Source organism: Biomphalaria glabrata, chromosome 9 (assembly GCF_947242115.1).
Source record: "Biomphalaria glabrata chromosome 9, xgBioGlab47.1, whole genome shotgun sequence".
NCBI classification, from domain to species: domain Eukaryota; kingdom Metazoa; phylum Mollusca; class Gastropoda; family Planorbidae; genus Biomphalaria; species Biomphalaria glabrata.
Genome location: NC_074719.1, coordinates 40,396,843 through 40,417,507, shown reverse-complemented (window position 1 = coordinate 40,417,507; position 20,665 = coordinate 40,396,843). Strand labels below are relative to the sequence as shown.

Here is a 20,665-nt window from a genome sequence, read left to right as displayed (position 1 = left end):
CTTTGAGTTCCTCATGGAACATAGGGCCTCGACAAAAAAAAACGCCACTCTCCACGGTCTCTCGCTAGTTTTTTTATGGTTTCCCAGCTCTTCCCAGTCTTCTCTGCTGTTTCAAGTACATTGCGTCGCCATGTTCTTTTTGGTCTTCTTCTGCGTCTTGTTCCCTGGGGGTTCCGCTCTAAGGCCTGCCTAGCTCTGTTGCTGGTATCTTTTCTAAGGGTGTGACCAATCCTTCTCCACTTTCTCTCTAAGATCAGCACTTCTATATTTTTCTGTCCATCTTTTCTGATCATCCAAATAGCAGTAATAAAAGCATGTAACAAGGCCAAGCAGTTGTTCTGCAATGATCGGCTCTAGTTTTAAATATCAACCTAAATATTACCAATTAAATTCAAGGTATTACTTTAGATTTGATAATTTCGGCACATTTTTTTTTCTTTGAAGTATAGGTACCAAGTCTTAGTAATGCTGTTATTAGGCTGTACAGTGCTGGTACATTACAGCTATGACGTGAGGTACTTACTATCACTGCGCCTAGAGAAAGAATATGAAGGAGACACACTGAATGATACTCTCAGAGCTAGTCAGCTTACCTTAGCCCCAAACACAACCAAGTAAATGTGAGGAACGCGATTCATTATACCATTAGCCATCGGCGTGGCACCGTGGATGAGTGATTAAGAGCTTGGCTTCCGAACCTGGGGTCCTGAGTTCAAATCTCGGTGAAGACTGGCATTTTGAATTTCGGGTTTTTTAGGGCACTCAACTCTATTGGGTACCTGACTTATGTCGGGGAAAGTAAAGGTGGTTGGGAGTTTTGCAGGCTACATGACATCTTGCTCGTTAACTGTTGGCCATAGAAACAGATGACCTTAACATCATCTGCCCAGTAGATCGCAAGGTCTGAAAGGGGAATTGACTGGTTTTTTTTCTGTGCTTTGATTTTGTTTATTTTAGTTGAGATATTAATCTTAAACTATCAATTCTCTTGCGCAGTCAGGAGGAATTTTAAGTTAAAATTCCTCTCCAAAAGGGGTTTGACATTAAAACTCCCCTCTTCCATAATCCACAAAATAATGAAAACAACAGTCACCAAATTCCATGGGGGATTTTGAGTTTACACCCATATCACATTTTTTTTTTTACGATAAAACCTCCTATTCAATATTATTCCGAAGCAAACTACAGTCACCAAATTTTATGAACGTAGCTGAAGAGTCTTTGAGTTTGTTTTAAAAAAACAACAAAAACTCCAGAGATTTTAGTTTAAAACCCCCAACAGATCTTTTTGTCGAAAAAGAATTCATTTTTTGATATGTAATATACATTCAGCAAATTCCTTAAGCGTTGCCAAGGTTGGGGGGGGGGTGTATAGATTTCTACCAATCGCTGGGCTCCATTAATAAAGTGCAGTAAATAGTAGATTTGTTTTTTGAACTAAATTTGTTTAATTGCAGTATAATGCACTGTAGATACCTCAGAATATGCAATTGTTTTTGTTTTAAATACCGAAAAAGTGCATAACGCCTGAGCTCCCCCCCACCCCCGGACTTTGTAGGAGCTCACAGCGCTCCCCGGACTTGGTGTCTGGAAAGGGCGGGGTGTCTGCAGTCTTTATACTAACTCCATTAAGAACCTATTCTAGACTACACTAAACATATTCCAAAAGAATGAAGTGTTGTAATGTAATAAAGATTAATAACGTATACACAATAACACACACACACACAAACCCCCTTCCCCAAAATTGGAAAATAATCCTGGCTACGCCCATGCCAGTATCCTTTATTCTATTTACGTGATTGTAACTTGTATAAAGATCGTGTTAGAAATGTGTGTTCGTATGTGTAAAAGTGTATATATTTTGTTAACACGTTTTGTGTAAGCTCTCAATGTGTGTGTGTGTGTTTGTTGTTTGTTTATGAGGGCACGTAACTTCAAAATAATTCTAATATTTAATTTCTCCATCACAACTGACAAAACGTATCTGCTGCTGGGAGAATCCAAAGTTAGAATAGCTGTCACGGAATCGAAAATATTATTCTTTTAAAATTCGACCAAATGAACCTAGCAGAAGAGGCGTAATGACCCAAACGCCTCTTATTGGCGCCACTACCCCAACCCCACACACAAGCCACCTTCCACAAAAGTATGTAATAACCCTGGCTACGCCCATGCAGGTAGCCTTTATTCTATTTACATGATTGTAACTCGAATAAGATGGTGTTAGAAATGTGTGTTTGTATGTGTAAAAGTGTATATATTTTGTTAACACATTTTGTGTAAGCTCTCAATGTGTGTGTTTGTGTTTGTATGTATGCCTATGAAGGGGCGTAACTCCAAAATGATTATAACATTTAATTTCTCCATCACAACTGACAAAACTTATCTACTTCTGGGAGAATCCAAAGTTAGAATTGCTGTCACGGAATCGAAAATATTATTCTTTTAAAATTTTACCAAATGAATCTAGCAGAAGAGGCGTACTGAGCAAAGCGCCTCTTATTGGCGCCTTCACCCCAACCCCATTTTCCAAGAACATCACATAGAGATAAGGGCTGCGTGTGGCGCCCTCCCCCACCTTTAATTGTGGCGCCCTGGGCGTCGTGTCCATAAATTCCTCTACGACTCTGCGTAGTAATTTAAAATCATTAAATACATTACAGACTTGTAATTATAGCTTGGTTTTCCGTTTTGTTTTTGTTTTGTATTACTTAAAATCTATTTGGAATCCAAATGTATGTGTCGTATGTTAATAAAAAATAAGGAGGTAAATTACTGTTTTTGTTGCTGTTGTTGTTGTTGTTAAAATAGGGATTTGTAAGTAATTTGAATGTAGGAGGCGCGGTGGATGAGTGGTAAAGCGATTGGCTTCCAAACCGAGGTCCCGAGTTCCAAACCTGATGAAGACTAGGATTTTTAGTTTCGCGATCCTTAGGACGCCTCTGAGCTCTAATGAGTCTCTGACACTAGTTTCAGGAAAAGTAAAGGCGGTTGGTCGTTGTGCTGGCCACATGACACTCTCGTTAACCGTGGGCTATGAAAACAGATGACCTTTACACAATCTTCCCCAAAGATCGCAAGGTCTGAAAGGGAGACTTTTGATTTTTACTTATTAGTAATTAATTAATTTTGTTTTACAAATACAAACACGGAGATAAATTCGTGCAGTATTAAAAAAAACGACCGTGATTGTGCCGTTCTTTCCCTTATATAAACTTTAAAAAAAAAATCAAAAATATTGTTTGTGTTTTATGTTTGTTTACTTATATTTTCAGTCCCCTATTGTCAGCCCCAGGCGAGGAGGTGCTGACTCCATCTGGGCCAATGTTTCAACGCATCAACCAGAACGACGCCTGGGTTTACTCCGCCTTCTTTGACACATACAAAGACAAGAATCTGATCCGTGTTTTTGGAATGCAACCTCACGCGTTACAGAATTTAATCTTTTGTCATCTGGGTTTTAAGCACGAGAATTACACGATGGAAGGGAAGAGGACGCTGTTACAAGATAATCATGGCTACAGGTTTTGAGAATATGTCAGCTAGATGTTTTAGTTAAAAATTAAATGTCACTGTATGATTCTGTTTGGCACTAAAGTCTAATTTAAAGGTTACCAACTTTCCCTTTCAATTCTTTAGGACAGGCTTCAATAGGAATCGTTCTTCTATACAGCAGAATCAAGGGGCGGGGGGAGGGGGGGGGCGAGTAGGACAACTTATCCAGTCACCGCGCTAGGGGGACCCGCGTTAAAGAGAATCTTTTATCACCTTAAGCCGATCGCACAAATATTCGTGGCCCTGATAAGAAAAACAACCTCCCAGGGCCCGGATTAGTGCTATGGCCGTTTCTGGTAGTATGCCGTCCCTCAAGGGGGCTGTGACAGAAATGGCGTGTCCCGCACGGTTAGTCAGGTAGATCAAAGGAAAATGACGGGAGCCCCTGTGTCTTTAGTCCGCGAGTCCGGAGTGTCCGTACCACCGGAAGTGAACGCAAATATAAACTTCGAGCTTAACCCCCGAGTCTCACCCCCCGTCAGACAGAGGTGTGTATGCGAGGTGTGTACACTGTTCATTCAGGCTGGTAGAAGGGAGCTCTTGTTCACTTTTGCTGGCCTTAGGGTTCCAAGTGCTTTTGCGCAGCTCTACATGACAATTTCTAATGCTAGTATGCTGCATAAAGTATATTTGTCATCTTCGTCTAGATCAGTGGTTCTCAAAATGTTTTTGACTCGTATACCTTTTGCCACTTTTTAAAATATTTTTTTCTATAGTTTTCAGTAGACCCCCTGCTTCGCTAATTAGGGCATTTTTTGAAGATTCATTAACCTTAATTTTTTCCCACTGATTTCTATGTCATATTTATTAATGTAATAAAATTCTAATTAAAACGAAGAAAAAATAAAATGTAATATGTAGTACATGAATTGACCAAACAAATTACAATATCACCTATTAATTTTGGTTACTTTGATAATAAAATTTCAAAATTGGGATTCAATTTAGAAAAGTTTGAAATAAAAACTTCTCGTTTAGTGATTTCCATTTTTGTTTTTTATTAGAAGATTGGCAACCTTGCTGAGACCTTTTTATTATTTTATAATACCTTAAAAGTATCAGGTATAATCTTTCTAATGTAGAAGAGATATCGTTTTCTTAATTGTACTTAAAGCTCTTCTTTAGTATTTATTCCAAGCAGTTTTTCCATGTAATGTTATACCTGTCTTTTATGCATTGTCATGATATGGATTGGTTATACATAGACGTATTACCAAATTCAAAATATCCTCAACACGTAGTTGAAAATTGGAATTGATGGCATTTCCATGTTTAGCATAATTCAGAACAACATCTTGCTGACAGTGTGGCTGTTTTTCTTCTTCTTAAACTGTCAGGTAGAGTTGAGACTTCGGCTCTTGGAACTCTAGGCCAGCAAAAGTGAACAAGAGCTCCCTTTCACCGGCCTGTATGAAAACAGTGTACACTGTTTTGTCTGGTGGGTGGGTCAGACTCGCGGCAAGAGGCCGCGTATAGATCTACTAAGACCCCCGCCATTTTTCTTTTCTATACCAGGCTAACCGTGCGGGACACGCCATTTATTATGTAACGGCCCCTTGAGAAACAGCGCCTGGATTGTGACAAGGTTGTGGGAGCTTTTTTACAACTCCGCGCAGTGCAATGAGGATTCTCTAACACCCCCTTAGGCACCCCCACGGGAGTCTTGTTTTGCTACCCTTTAGCCTAATCGTTTCCTCCTACGATCGTTTCCACCCGGGCGCCACTATGAGGCAGGGTAGCATGCCCGGGTGTGGCTGTTTTAAATTTTGAAAACTTTGCTCTCAAATTTATGTTATCACATTTTAGTTGTTAAATAGACTATTATTCCCATTTGATTACCTTTTTTTTTTTATCTTAAGCATAAAAGCATTCTAAAATAATGTTAAAAAGAGAAAAACAATAATGTCAAACTTCAGCATTTCGACAACCATTGTACTTCAGTATGATGGAGCAATTAATAAAGGCACTCTGCAAAGAACAGTTCTATATGGATTTCTTGATACATAATAAAACGAAATATTTCAATAATAACGCGTTAATGATAATTTTAACTAGAGAGATTGTAAGACGCTAGCAAATCTCTTCTATTTATGATCTAAAAATAAACATTTTATCCACTGTGGGTCTATTCTGAACTTTATCTTCGAGTGTTCGAAATTATTTAAAATCTTTATCTTTTTTTTTAAATCATTTTTAAATTCTCACCCCACCCCCTCCCTCTATCCAAGCTACGCCTCTGTTTCCAAGGACTTTTAAAACTAATATGTTTATTAATTACTTCAAAACAATAACTATAATTTGATTGATGCTGATACTCAAAAGAAATGTCTTAATTTAACAATGTCTCAAATTTTGCAGACTCCGAGTTGTGAGCTATGAATGTGATTTGATAGACGACAGACGTCCAGATCTTGTCTCTATAACTTGGAATACAAGTGATTCACCCACCAATAGCCTTAGAGTTCTATATCCATCGTCACTAAAGAGAAACTTCACAGTCTGTTATGCTATTTTATACAACTTTACTAATTACAAACAAATTATACAGAGTGTCGAGTTTGATCGAATACTTGGAGCTGAGCACTTCTTTGTGTACAACATGAGCATTTCAAATACCACAGACGCTCTGTTGAGACATTATCAGAGACGAGGCTTGCTGACAGTCATGCAATGGCCGCTTCCCATCTCAGAAATACACTATCAAGGTCAGGTATTAGCTATCAACGACTGCGTCTATCGCAATAAGGGTGTCTCTAAATACGTAGCTATTCATGATACTGATGAGATTATCATCCCAAACAATCATGACAACTGGGGAGATCTGATAGATCAGGTCAACAAAGATTACGACCAGCAGAAACAAAGCCCACAGAGTCACGAGAAGCTAGGGACTTATATAGTGGAGAGCACGTTCTTCCAGGATAGACCGAACGCCTCGGTCTGGTCAGCAATCAAACAAAATTATTCGATCTCTGACCAAGTGGAGCGGTTGTTTGAGAACTATTCACTCACTGTGTTTACAGATCTTGTACGTTTACAAAATGCATTCGTAGGTGCTAGACAAAAGTCAATAGTCAGACCCGAGATGGTCTTGTTTCCTGATGTCCATACCACCATCACACATCGACCATCGGCCACTGATGTTACGGTGCGTCAAAGTTTGGCTTTAGTCCACCACCAAAGGAAGTATTCGTCGTCATCGCCCAACGATATAGTAGAAGCGACATCCTTAAGATTTAAAGACAAAATGTTACCGCTAGTTAATGAAACATATTCTATGTTTTTCACGTGATCTGTTCTGTGTGTCAAATTTGATTTATAACATGCAAATATTTCATTATAGCAATAACTTAGATTTCAAAAATTAAGGATGAGTGCAGTGTTTCACATTACTTGGCAGTAGACTAATCCTAATTTTGTAGGAATAACCCTCCTTTTTTCTTGTCTACTCAAGGATGGTTCGATATAACATAGGATTTGTAAAACACTGTAAGGCTTCCATCATACTCTTGATAGTTTAGTAATCTGCGTAGATATTTATTGATAAGAGAATGCTTAGTTATAATTCTTATAAAAATAGCTTTATGCATTGTTTCTTAAGCAGGAAGAAAATATTGACAGACAAGTCCTTTTTGTACATATCTAGATAGGTAAAGATCATTGTGATGAACTTATATTTTGTAAGCTTTGAAATAGTCAATAGGCGAAAATTGGCTTTGCAAAAGCTTAGCCATGTTCGGACCCCAAAAAAAATCTAGCGAAAAAAATATTCTTAGTATTTCAAGTCGTACACGGCTGGTATAACAAGAGCTATTTATTGTTAACTTACAATAAGACCAAACCCAGAGTATCCCTCAGAAACATTGCTTAATCTTTCTACCGATTTGACGTGTGTTAATAGCAAATATCTATCCGTGAGAAACTTATTCATGTCTAAGAACAGCTTGGTATAAACATTCTTTTAAACCGCCAAGTGCACCAATCCCTTAGTCTTTTGGACCATTGTGGCACCAAACAAGATTGTCGACCGTCTTTCTACATTCCACTCTGTCTTTTGCTTTGGATAGAATCTCTTTCAACGGTAGGCCCGTCCATTTTTCTTTATGTTGTCTTCCCATCACTTTCTTTGTCTGTCTCTTCTTCTTTTTCCTGGTACTGTTCCTTGAAGGAAGGTCTTTGCGACCCCCCCCCCCCCCAAAACCTTGTAACATAGTCATAGAGTTTCAATTTGCGTTTTTATTTTTGCAAAGTAGTTAGTAGGTCAAAGTCAGGGCCATTCGCTGTAGTAAACTTTTCTCTAATCTCTTCGTTTTTGATGAGGCCATTAAATGTGATACCTAGAATCTTTCTGTAGATCCTCCATTCCATGGCTAGGATCCTCCTATCTAGTTTTGCAGTCAAACATATCAAAATGTGGCCATGACCAGGGAGCACATCAGTCTGATTTTGGTGTAGAGAGCTAAGTCTTTGTCTTTCCATATTGTTCTGAGTTTTGCTGTTGCTAACTGTGCAATACGGGCCTGTAGTTCAGTTAAGTTAGTTTAAACTAGTTGTATCTATATATATATATATAGTTCTCTTCGTCGCTCAAGAGTTTGGACGAGAAGAAGAAGTAAAGAAAAGATCACTCTTTTATTTCTGCGGATAGTCACCCCACGAAAAAACAAGAGGGGGGGGGGGAGAACAAGTATTCACTGGTCACTACGGATGGCTGCCTGGTCGTGCGGTTTGCGCGCTGGACTGTCCTTTTTGATTTATCAAACCCTTCTAGCTCCCATCCCCATTCGTCCTGCGTGAGGTTTGGACTAATAAGTAAACTATTGTCAACTCACTCTGAAGGAACATCCGAAACATGGAAAACATTTTACTAACAAACATTCTTAAAACACTAAATAGCACTGATGGACTTAACCATTGTGACCGAGAAGTCATGGAAAGAGAACAATTAATCTACTATGTATATTTACAGATCACTAAAAAGCAGAGCGGACTTAACCATTGTGGGGCCCTATGCGAAATGGATTTCGCGGGGCCAAGTTTGGGTAGGGAAGTGGATAATAAGTAAAATTTAAGAGTTTGTATTAGAAAATAAATTCGTCTATGCATTTAATTCATTCTTTACTACGTACAGAATTATTTTACAAGCCTTGCGTATAGCAAAGTCGTACAGTAAATCATAATAATTCTGTTTCCTACATAGATCACGCTCAATAGCAAGAATTACCTAATGTTTCAATCTATCTTTGAGAATTGTTGACCTCAAGTAATTCTTCATTAGTTTGAGGCGCGAGAAACTTCTTTCACCATATCACACAATTACGGCTAATGCATAATGTCGTTTTTATTTATCGCGCGTAGGATTGGCGTTTCTCATATTTAATGACACCCCAAAATAACAATTTTTGACTTTATATTTCCGTATATTTTAAGGACTTTTTCGTATATTTTGTAATTTCGGGAAATTTCCAGGAGCTCCTGGTAAATCGACAGGAGGGCGCTGGAAATCTGTTTTAAGCTATAATTTAATAATAATTTAATAATAATTTATACACCTAGAATTAGCGCGGGTTCTATGAAAGTGCGGGGCCCAATGAGGTCGCATAGGATGCAGTGACCTAAGGCCGGCCCTGCAAAATAGCGGTGTATGCTACGTCGTAGGTCGACTAGTATTTAATTTTAGTTCTACATTAGACATTTACTATCGGGTCGCCATGTTGAGGTCGTTAGATCGTGATACGAAATCTCACTGACATGTGTATTTAATATATATATATATATATATGTTTAATAATATATGTCGCCTATGTAAATATTTATTTATTTGTAAACTGGCTTTACGGAAAGACAAGTTTAGGCGCCGACTTTTTTTAACTGAAATCTAAGAAAGTCCTTTGCAGCAGTCGACTTCCGAACCAGACAGTTGGAGGCTTATTACCAAGGCCGCGGGATACACAATTGAGAATTGAGACCAAAAGAAAGTCCCATAACAGATGTAGTCGGCGAACCCTAACTCTAACATTAATCGACCACCTCCGGACAACGGTTATGTCCACGCTGGGTGTGGCGAAATATGTAGGTCGCAACTGGGTCTGCGTACCCACGTGAACTACTGTACTCTTTATTGATCTTCAGACTCGAAGACAAAATCCTTATTATTTTTAAATTTGTTCAAACGTGACCTCAAATCAATGGACATCGATTTTAATTACTGGGAAGTCTTTGCTCAAGAACGCACAATGTGAAAGGAGAAGGTGGCAAAGAAAGTTATTGGTAGCAATTGCACGCTGGACTGTCGTTCAGATTTATCGATGGTCCCGGGTTCAAACCCTGCCCGCTCCCATCCCCCGTCGACCTGCGGGAGGTTTGGACTAGGAAGTAATTATCTTTAACTCTGAAGGAACATCCGAAACATGTAAAACATTTTTTTATAACTATAAGAAACCAAAGTGTACATTCACACCAGACTCACTCATAATTTACATGTGACAAAGTTTATACCAGATTGTTCCTATTTAATGATTTGATTGCCAGGGGAACAAAAGAGTGTTTGTGTCTGTTTGTCTTTGCTATCGGTGTCTTGTATCTCTTTTGTGATAGTAAAATCGTAATATTTGCTGCCCTTTTTTGCTGATATAATCAGTATTTTGACTAAAATTTAGTTTATTTTCTAGGATAGTACCAAGCAGGGCCGCCGCTACCAATTGTGCAATGTGTGCATTGCAAACAGGCGGTCGACTTTAAGGGGCGGCCAAATCATTATTCCAAGGTTTCTTTAAAGAAAATTTAGTTAAAAAAATACTTAAATATTTTATACAAATTCCAATTATTCCATTATCATTTAAAAATATAAACGACATTCGTACATAAGAAACTATTTTGGAAACTGAAATCAAAAAATGGAGCAGCGTGCGAGGGATTCCAACAGGTTTTTCCAAAGGTGCCTATTCTTTTCTGGCCTTGAGTTTTCGCGGGTTGTTTGTACTATTTGTTTTGAGTCGCATAGCCCGCACTGTAAGTAGATCTATTTCCCGTAATTAAAAAGTCAATTTTAAAAACATTTTCACTGGGTGGGGGGGGGGGCGCTAGTTCATCTCATGTGGAGGGGGGGGGAAGGGCACAACGTCCTGACAAAAAGGGGTGATATGGAGTGTGTGTGTTTCCTAGCCAGGTAGTGAGAAGAGGTTAAGAGATTGATGGTGGTTATGCAGTGACAATGATGAAATTAGATTACCCAGTGCAAATGTAAGACGGTCTTGAGACATAAAACAGTCAAGACTTTTGTGTGTGTGTTGTGAGCTAGATTTTGTTTAAATATCAGTTTATTTCATTACTATTAGATCTATATTTCATGTCAAGTTAAATCGTGAATACTAACAATTATATTAAATTTTTGTCAAAAACGTTCAGACCCCTTGCCAACTTGAGCGGAAATCTTCCGTATCTTCAATTCTACTTAAGAAATACATTTTTTACAACGCTTAAAAATTATGTAGACAACACTATTCCCCCCCCCCTTTTTCCAAAAAAATAAAAACAAACAAACCACGTTTTAGTGAAATTTCATTTTGTTAATTTGGATTCTATACACAGTGTTAAATTAATGTAAATGAAAAATAAATTCTAAAATTTGTGACAAATTTTCTTTTCTTTTTTTTATTACATTCTTAAAAAAAAAAACAAGAAAGAAAAAAACTCACGGACCTTACTGTGGAAGCCTACAGCGCTCCTCTGGGCTTCAGCTCGAACGAAAGTGTTATCTAAAGAGTCGCCACCCGGGAATGTGAGAAACACTGCCTTACTATGTTTTATTTCAAGTCATTGTATTAGTGACTTGTACTTTGGATAATTTACTTTGTATTAAACTCAAGAAAAATATTCAGCGCTGAGCTGCTTCATGGATACATTTGTAGGCAACTTTGAATCCGTGTATGTCAGATGATTGTGGATACAATGCACATCTCTCCAAAATACAATCGTGATAATTATCATAACAGTTTACGAATCGTTGAAAAAGTTTCCACTGGGATTTCTTTTTGTTTTACTTTTGAGATAATGTTAACAAGTGAACATATCCATGTCCAGACCATGTAACACTGTTGAGCTGTCAAAGTTATCGAAATATTGTATATAGATCATGATCATTGACACTGTTCATTGTAATATACCTGCCGCAGCTCATCAATTATAAATTTATCGTCACAAATACAGGAGCATAAGTGAGTAGTCAGAACGAGGTCAGTTTTTAATGTTTACCACAAAGAACCAAAATGTCAGATGTCTAAAGGCACTTAAATGCGACATTGTTCATAGTGCATGGTTCATCGTTGTATTTGTGGTATACAACAACAATGCGAATATGAAAGGAAACAATGGAATGGTTTGGAACAATGTCCAGTTCAGTCTCAATGGAATTTTTTTTTCTGTAAAAAAAAAAATGGGGGGGGGGGGCGGCATTTTTAATTTTGCACGCAGGCGGCCACAGACATGGCGGCGGCCCTGGTACCAAGGTATTTAAAGGTTTGCACTATTTCAATAGTCTCTCCAGCGACAGAAACAATATCATGTGCCTTCTTTTCCCTACGAAAATCGATTATCATTTCTTTGTTGTTGTTTTTTTTTACATTTAATAATAAAAAATTATCTTTACAGTATTTTTCAATGTGTCCTATTTCTCTGAAATACTCATTTACGTCTGAGCTCTCAGAGAGCAGGGCAAGAAGAGCCGCAACATCAGCGAATTTTGTGAAGGAGCAAGAAAGACTTTCGGATTGAAAATCATTGGTGTACAAAATGAACCTATGGCGATGTCACAGCCTCCTGAGGCGCCCCTGTGTTAACTATGCGTGCATTTGATATAACACTGTTTACCCTAACCCTCTAAGATCTCTGGGTCAAAAATTCCTTAGCCCATAGTATTATGTATGGACTAATCTTCAACGCTTTCATCTTTTCAATGAGTAAATGAAGTTGTATAGTGTTAAAAGCTGATGAGAAATCAATAAAGAATAATCTTAAATAAGTGTTCGGTAAGTCCAGATGTTTGTAGACACAATTTAAAATATTTAGGATGGCATCGTCTACACCTTTACCCTTTTGGTAAGCGAATTGTAAAGGGTCTAACTTACTACAAAGATCATTCAGAAGGAACATTTTAAACAATTTTTCTAAACATTTAGACACAATGGAAGTAAGTGAAACAGGTCTAAAGTCATTCATTTCCTTCGGTTTGGAAACCTTTGGCACAAGTACAATTATAGATGACTTCCACACAGGTGGTATCTCATGGTTTAGTAATGAAGTAGAAAAAAATAGCTTGGAAAGGTTCAGCTAGTTGTTCAGCACATTCTTTTAAGATTTGCCCTTTTATTCCACCAGGACCACCAGCTTTCATTGGGTTGACGTTTTTGAAAATGTTACAAACTTGCTCTTAAGTAATCGCTAATTCTAGACAGTTGTTAACATTGACATCCTCAAGGGCCTTGAGTCTAAGAAAATTAAAATCTTTCGTGTCGATGCGACAATAGAAATCCTAGTCCTAATACTTAATTGTATTATGTATTATAAGTCAACAAACATCGTTTGTATTGTGTATGATATGCCAAAGAACATCTTTTGTATTGTGTACGATACGCCAAAGAACATCTTTTGTATTGTATGTGATAAGCCAAAGAACATTTTTTGTATTGTATATGATAAGCCAAAACCATCTTTTGTATTGTATATGATAACCCCAAGAATATATCTTTTGTATTTTATATGACAAACCAAAGAACATCATTTGTATTGTATATGATAAGCCCAAGAATATCTTTTGTATTTTATATGACAAAGCAAAGAACATCATTTGTATATAAAGTCTTTATTTTGGGCAGCCTCTAGGCTAGCGTCTCTCCGTTGTGGCGTGGCAAGGTACCCATTGGCCTGGGCTCAAGAATTTTTTGGTGCGCCCCCCCTCCCCCAATAAGACAAAATTAGTGTGTCATACAAGACAATGAGTAATTTGAATGTATCCTTGGTCGACGATACATTGTGCGATTGTAACTTCTACCTGTGTCTGTAAAGTTTGTGGCTAATCAGGCTACAAGTTAATTATGTTCCTGAAGCTTAAAATAAGAACGAAAGAGATTCGCCTATGTAGAAGATCACCAGAGAATGCAGACCATGTCTTTCAATACTGTATATTCTATCAAGAGGCCCGAACAAAACACTGGCCTATATCTCCCCTGCAAAACAAAAACTACACAGAGAGTTATTGAATCTGGAAACCCTCTGCGCAGTTCATCTCAGATAAGGCTACTCGTCCTAACTGTATATACAAATGGGAACAAAGAAAAAGAAATCACATTCATCATTAACCATCTTGAGAGTGAAGATTTGAGAGACTCATATCTTTCAAGAGCCCTGGACAAGTATCCTCACAATTGTGCTGAATGTAGGCGTATTATATCTTAACTTATAAAACTCGAAATAACTTCTTTGTAAACAAAACTAAATAGAACTTTTATCATAATATAGACAAAATCAACTTGTGATGAAATGCATATACACTCTAGTAATAATATGAAATGTGTTTCAGTCTCACGTATTGGAGTCGTCTGTCCTACACTAGACAGCTGACGACAATATCGCCTATCTTGCATCACTCAGAACCAATCGCTAACTTCTTCGCACCGTCACCATAGAAACACACACACACATTCCATAACAAGCATGTGGTTTACAAGATCTGTCCAAACGGAATTGTGCAGGGCGTGGGTCAGTGAAAAGGAAATGAGACTATGAGAACTATGAACGAAAACTTTGGCCTAAACTTTGCAAAGTATGAACCAACAGAACAAAGACTTGTCTTACAATGTCCATAGTAATTAAAGAAAACAGCATTATTAAAGAATGGACTTTTTGTACCATGTTTTCAGCGGCACCTGAAAGGGTAAAAGCTGCTATTAGTTTTGAGTAGTCTGTCCGTCTGTCTGTATGTCTGTCTGCCAATCTGTCCCGTTTAGATAGAAACAAACTAGAAATGTTATTGAACATCCTATATTATATTTTAGACTTTTTTATTTTTTTTTTGAGCAATTGCTACTATTTGTGTTTTTTAAAATTGAACAGTTTAATGTTTTGAGGTCTTGAATTACAACATGTATGAACCATATACATCTCATATATAGTACTAGGGGATGGTCATGAGGTATGCGCTCTGGACTGTCGTTTGATGCTCTAGATTCTTCTGGGTACGAACCCCATCCTGTAATGAGGAAGAATTCGGTTAGTATGTAATATTCCTCAGACATAAAACATCTACAGCAGAACAAAAGATAGTTGTTGTAACTCAGTTCTTGATGTTTTCACAATTTTGTAGTTGACAACGAGGAAGTTTGGGACTGCAGCCGTTTGCTCTTTCAAGCTACGAGACGTATTTTATTTACTTTGAATATTCAAGCCGTTCTCAACTATTTTTTTTATCTATTTGCAGGAATTTTAATGTACTAAGAAAGATAACATTATTTGGCTCAATGGACCATATAAATACACAGAGTTCTTCCCCTTATAGACATACGAAAATATTTTTATTACAAAGTTTACATCAACTCAGTTGTCTGTCTGTCTGTCTGTACAAAAGTGTGTATATTTTTTATCTGACAGTACAAGAATCAATAAAATGATTAACCGATTATTTAATTAACTATTGGTAATAAATTATTTTGTTTTATTTATTGAATCAGAGAAAGATATTTTAATTGACTGAAGTGGTATAAGCTGAATTAGTCCCCTTTACAGGTCTTCGTCTGAGTCTTAGTGAACACACACCTAAAAATAGGACGAGGTTATAGAAACAATAAATAACTATACAATTTTCCATGTTCATAAGCTCTCCAATAACAAAGTGGTTACAGTGATGACTTGAGAAAATCTGAGAAGGCTGAGCCATAAGTTTGAATTCATATCAATCCCAATTTAAAAAAAAAATAAAAAAAAAATTAATGCGTTTTTCATTACTAATCTTGATGTATTACTCATTTAATTGCATAACTGATATGAACTAATTGATACAAAGTACGCATAATATAAGTTTTGTTTTTACTCTATTGCGACGTTTCGTAGATTCGCTAATAAAATTTCAGTTTTAAAACGTTTATTGGCGTTTAGTTTTCTTCCATCCCGTCATAGGCAATATTACTCATTCCAGTATAAATAAAGAAATAATCTATGGCTTATATAGCGCTAATTTCATGATTATAGCATTCTCAGAGCGATATGGTTCAATGTTATTTGTGGACCAGTAGAGGGGGGGGGGTGTATCTGGGAGTAGGTTTTCCGTGCTGCCTTTAGGCAAACCTCTTTGAGATGGTACTGGTTTGACATCTCCATTATGATGTGTTCATCGATAAACTTTTTTATAATGAGTTAGCTCCCATAAAACAAGATTAACCATCCTTTCAGACCTCAGTAGAGGCCGTGTTAATTGACATAGATACTATTAAATTTGTGGCTGAGGTAAAACGCTTGGCTTACGAACAGGACGGTCCCGGGCTCGAGTCCTGCTGAAGACTTGGATTTTTTAAATTTCGTTAACCGTGGGTCACAGAAACAGATGACCTTTAGATAATCTGCCCGATATATCGCCAGGTCTGGAAGGGGAAGTTTACTTTTTTTTTACTTTATATGAAAAAGAAAACAAAAGTAAATTTGTTAGCTTCGTAAAAATGTTTAGGACCATTGGATTAGGGTTCAAATGTATTCAAATGTCAAATGTTATGTTCTGCGGACCAAAGTCTAAATATGCAACATGTCACAGGTCGTAACTTGCCCGCTGACCGTAGTTCACATCACTAGTTTAAACATTAAGGCTCACATGTCATGTCTCGCATCTCTTCTATTTCTCATGTGTCTCGTATAAACAATTTTTGTGTCTTAAATGATAGGAATGCATTAACTCTCTCTCTCGCTTCCCTAATCAACGATACAGTCGTTGATTTGACCTCATTAAATTAAAATAATGTTTGATTTTTATCAACTTTACTTGTGTTACATAAAAAGAGCATACAAATAAAACATTTTCTGATATCTAACGGAACTACTGCACATATCGAAAATAAAGAATCCCATCCGAACGTGGAAAATAATACGAAGCGAAATAGTTAATCAAGCGTTGTTATAAACCTAGGTCTGCAAAACGAAGAGAATCAAAAGGACAACTTGGACGATTGAGCAATGTAGGCTTTGTGAGCATTTGGCCATTTTTAGGTCGGCCAAAAAAAAATTATTCCAAGGTTACCGTTTTAAACAAATTTTTAGTTTACTAAAAAATTAATAATTTAATTTTTGTTATCTAGACTAGAAATGTGTAAAAATAAAAACTGGAAATGAAAGATATAAAGGTGCAGGAGTAGAAGATAGCGCGAATATGAAAAGAAAAAGGAATGATTTAAATCCTAGGACCTTACCTTTTAGCGGCCCCCGAAAGGGGAAAAGACGCTATTAGTTTTGTGCGAAATGTCTGTCCGTCTGTCCGTCTGACCGTCTGTCCGTCTGTCCGTTCGTCCCGTTTAGATCTCGTAAACTAGAAAAGATATTGAAAATCCGACATCACAATATTTTACACCATTCAAAGCTCTGATGCAACGACTATTTTTTTTCCTGAAAGCGAAAAATCTAATTTTTTAAATCAGTTATGCAAGTTAGACCTAAATTAAAACAAATAGTAATCTTGTAAACTTTATTTTCTTGATCTTTTTATTTATTGCGGAAATTTTTTCTAAAAGCATTCGAGAGATTGGGCCTTTCCAAAACAATTACATCAATTATAAGACTTCAGGTAGGCCAGGAGAGGCGTGGTAGCTGAGCGGTAAAGCGCTTGGCTTCTGAACCGGGGGCCCTGGGTTCGAATCCTGGTGAAGACTGGGATTTTCAACTTCGGAATCCTTAGGCGCCTCTGAGTCCACACAGCTCCAATGGGTACCTGATATTAGTTGGGGAAAAGTAAAGGCGGTTGGTCATTGTGCTGGCTACATGACACCCTCGTTAACCGTAGGCCACAAAAACAGATGAACTTTACATCATCTGCCCTATAGACCACAGGGTCTGAAAGGGAAACTAGTTAGGCCAGGTTCACACCTAACTTTGCATTCACTTGCACCTATCCTTTGATCTGCTGTACCGTTGGGGCACTACACAAGATCTGTCAACCTTCTTTCTCCATTCTTATCTCTCATTTGTCTTTGATATAATTTCATTTGGATGATCTTTCTGAAAATATTGAAGCCTGCCTGGGTGGACCACTTCGGGGGCCGATTTTGAGTTTGTGTTTCCACACAAACTGTCTTTGTAATCTTGTTTATTTTAATTTTTAATTTTTTCTGTTTCTCATTGTTATGTTGGAGCGTTCAGATGACTAGACCAATATATGAGATGAACTGTCAAACCAGGGAGCTCTCCATATAGTTTTCTTTCTATTTCGAGTGTTTTGGGGCCAGTGTCTTGTACGGGCCTCTTGGTAAAGAGAACAGTTCTGAAAGACATGGTTAGCATTCTCTGGTGATACTCCACATGGGCAGATTTCACTGGTTCTAATTTTGAGCTTCTGGTACATATGTTGTCTCATTCTGTTGTGTCCAGTCCTGAGTCGAAAGATTAGACGTTGATCTTGTCAGGATAGCTTATAATAGGCTTCATCTTTCTTGTGATTCGGATGAGAGCTTGTCCATTTCTCATTTATTTTTATTTACTATTAGTTTCTTCTGGATAGAGTGCTATGTTTATTTTGTAATTAATATCATGCAATTTTTATTTTTCAAGAGCAAGGTCTATAATTAGTTTTTCTTCAAATTTCTGAATGTTACTCTGGAAGCGAGCAGGCTTACTTTATAGACTCTGATCTAATAACAGTAACAAGAAAAAAATATTTAAAAATTCGTCTATAAAAAACAAAGCTTATGAATAGCGTAATTGTATCAATTATTTTTTTTTGTAAAAAGTTTTACACATTTTAAAACTTTTTAGTTTTTAAGTCATATATATATATATTTATATTTTACTTAATGTTTTAACCAATTTTATTGTATGTTTTTTTTTTTTAATTATAAATAATAACTGAATACACAAACTCTTGTGATTTCTAACAGTGAAAAGATTATCCACTTGAGGGAAGAAAGGGTATTAACTCTGAATTTCTCACCTCTTACATAAATATGCACAGTTATCTCGTATCTTACTGATGCAAGAAAATATTTTTTATTGATATATTTAGACTAGACTAGGGCTCTAGGGATGTCCAAAATCCGAACGCGGGCCGAATTCGGCTCGTGACTCAATGCTATTCGGGCCGCCAAAATGTTGGTACAAAGTATAGAAAATCAAACACAAAAAAAAATGGGAAGTAGATCTTTTCCCACTGTCACGGATGAATGTGTTTATGTATGTATAATCTATTTTTACAATCTGCGCGAATGACCGGAAGTGTGTTTTGTTGCCAGACGGAGAGACCAGCGTGTGTGATATGCAGTAAAGCTAATTAAAGTTTATGTGTTTGATCTAGTGGTTTCATTGTTTTATTTCGTTAACTAGAACTGAACCAGGGACACCTAGACATATCGAGACCTGAGGTAGATTCTATAGAGTTATAATTATAAATAAAATGAGAAAGCTGTGACACCCACCTTAGGAGGGGGTGGGGGTGGGGTAAAGAAAGGGGAGGGGAGGAGAGTTCTCAATTTTTTTTAAAAATTGATCTCATTCTTTAGATTGCTATATATAAATCCCATTGTTATTTTTAATCCACTTGAGCAGAGAGTTTTAGTCCTTAGAAATTTAAACTTTCTTCATCTGGTAGCGTCATCGCTTCTTGTGTGTGTGATATATCTGATACCGTTCAATTCCTGGTATTGATTCACGATACAGACAGCAACTTTGAAGTCACTGAATAGTTGGCGGCATGTAGATAAGATAAGATGAGATAATTTTTATTGATACAATCAATTGGTAATTCAATTTGACTACAATGAACAACCTCAGCGTATGTATGTGAGTAGAACTGTAAAGGAACTGTTCAAAGAAGCTTCAACCCTCCTTAAATGAATGGTAGTCCTAGATCCTCGTGTTTCAAATTTATTTTATTTCTTTTTGGATCTTTTTAGAGATATGATCATATGGACCGTGACATGAGTGTCGGAAATTAAAATGGCCCGCTGGGTCCATGAATGGACAAGAGTTTATAATTAAATCTCTTAATAATTTATGGTGAAAGTGGGGCCCAAAAATTTTTTGCAGATTTAATAGAAATATATTTTTGTTTTAAATCAAGTTCTGCAAAATATAACTAACAACCTTTTTTTTTTACATATATGTAATTACTTATTTAGTTTCTTTATCTGTTTTATATCTAATCTTTATCTAATCACTATCTGTTCTAAATATTGCCATTATGCTTATTTTAATTGTACTACTCAAACCTTGCAACCTCCTCCGGATATCGCTAACTCAGGCCACTTTGCTTCATGTGAGAGATCATTCTCAAAGCTCAAGTTCATCAAAAACTATCTGAGGAGCACAATAACACAAGAAAGCTTATCATGGCTTTAATGTCAGTGAAGAGACAAATACTAGAAAGTATCGATGTAGTTGATGTTATAGATGTCTTTGCTGCATAGAATCCACGACGTGAAGCGATATGAATTGAGATTTGTCACTTGTGCATTATTTATCTAATAAACAACGGTATTATTCATTAAAAGAGTCTTAATGATAATTTTTGTTAAGTTTACTGATATACTGAACCAATTTGACTTTGGGCTTATATATTTTTTGCCTACATTATCTCATGTCATATGTCGAATGTCAAAATGCAAGGGGCCCCCCAAAGAGGTCAATCCCCCCGGGCCTCAAATCGCTAGCTACGCCCCTGTAAAGAGGGGTCAAATAATCCTTCAAGAATGTATACCAAGGCCAACGCTAAGGCTATCCAGTACCGAAGACACAAGGAGAATTCAAGAGCTCCAAAGATACAGCCTGCTTCAGTCGAGCAATATGGCGGGAATGCACCAAACGACCAAGAAGAACAATTTTGACGTCATATGACAAAAATTCAATGACGCGACAAAATGTTTGTTTG

General features: G+C 37.0%; 1 protein-coding gene across 1 annotated transcript in view; it reads left to right on the top strand.

The window, feature by feature from the left end:
• Positions 1 to 8,427, top strand: part of LOC106076005 (uncharacterized) — a 67,724-nt gene extending 59,297 nt beyond the window's left edge. Inside the window, exons 4-5 of the mRNA XM_056042143.1 lie at positions 3,279 to 3,527; positions 5,917 to 8,427. Of these exons, the coding sequence (XP_055898118.1) occupies positions 3,279 to 3,527; positions 5,917 to 6,850 (1,183 nt within the window). The 3' untranslated portion in view covers positions 6,851 to 8,427. The remainder of the gene's footprint in view (positions 1 to 3,278; positions 3,528 to 5,916) is intronic.
• Positions 8,428 to 20,665: the final 12,238 nt, after the last annotated feature.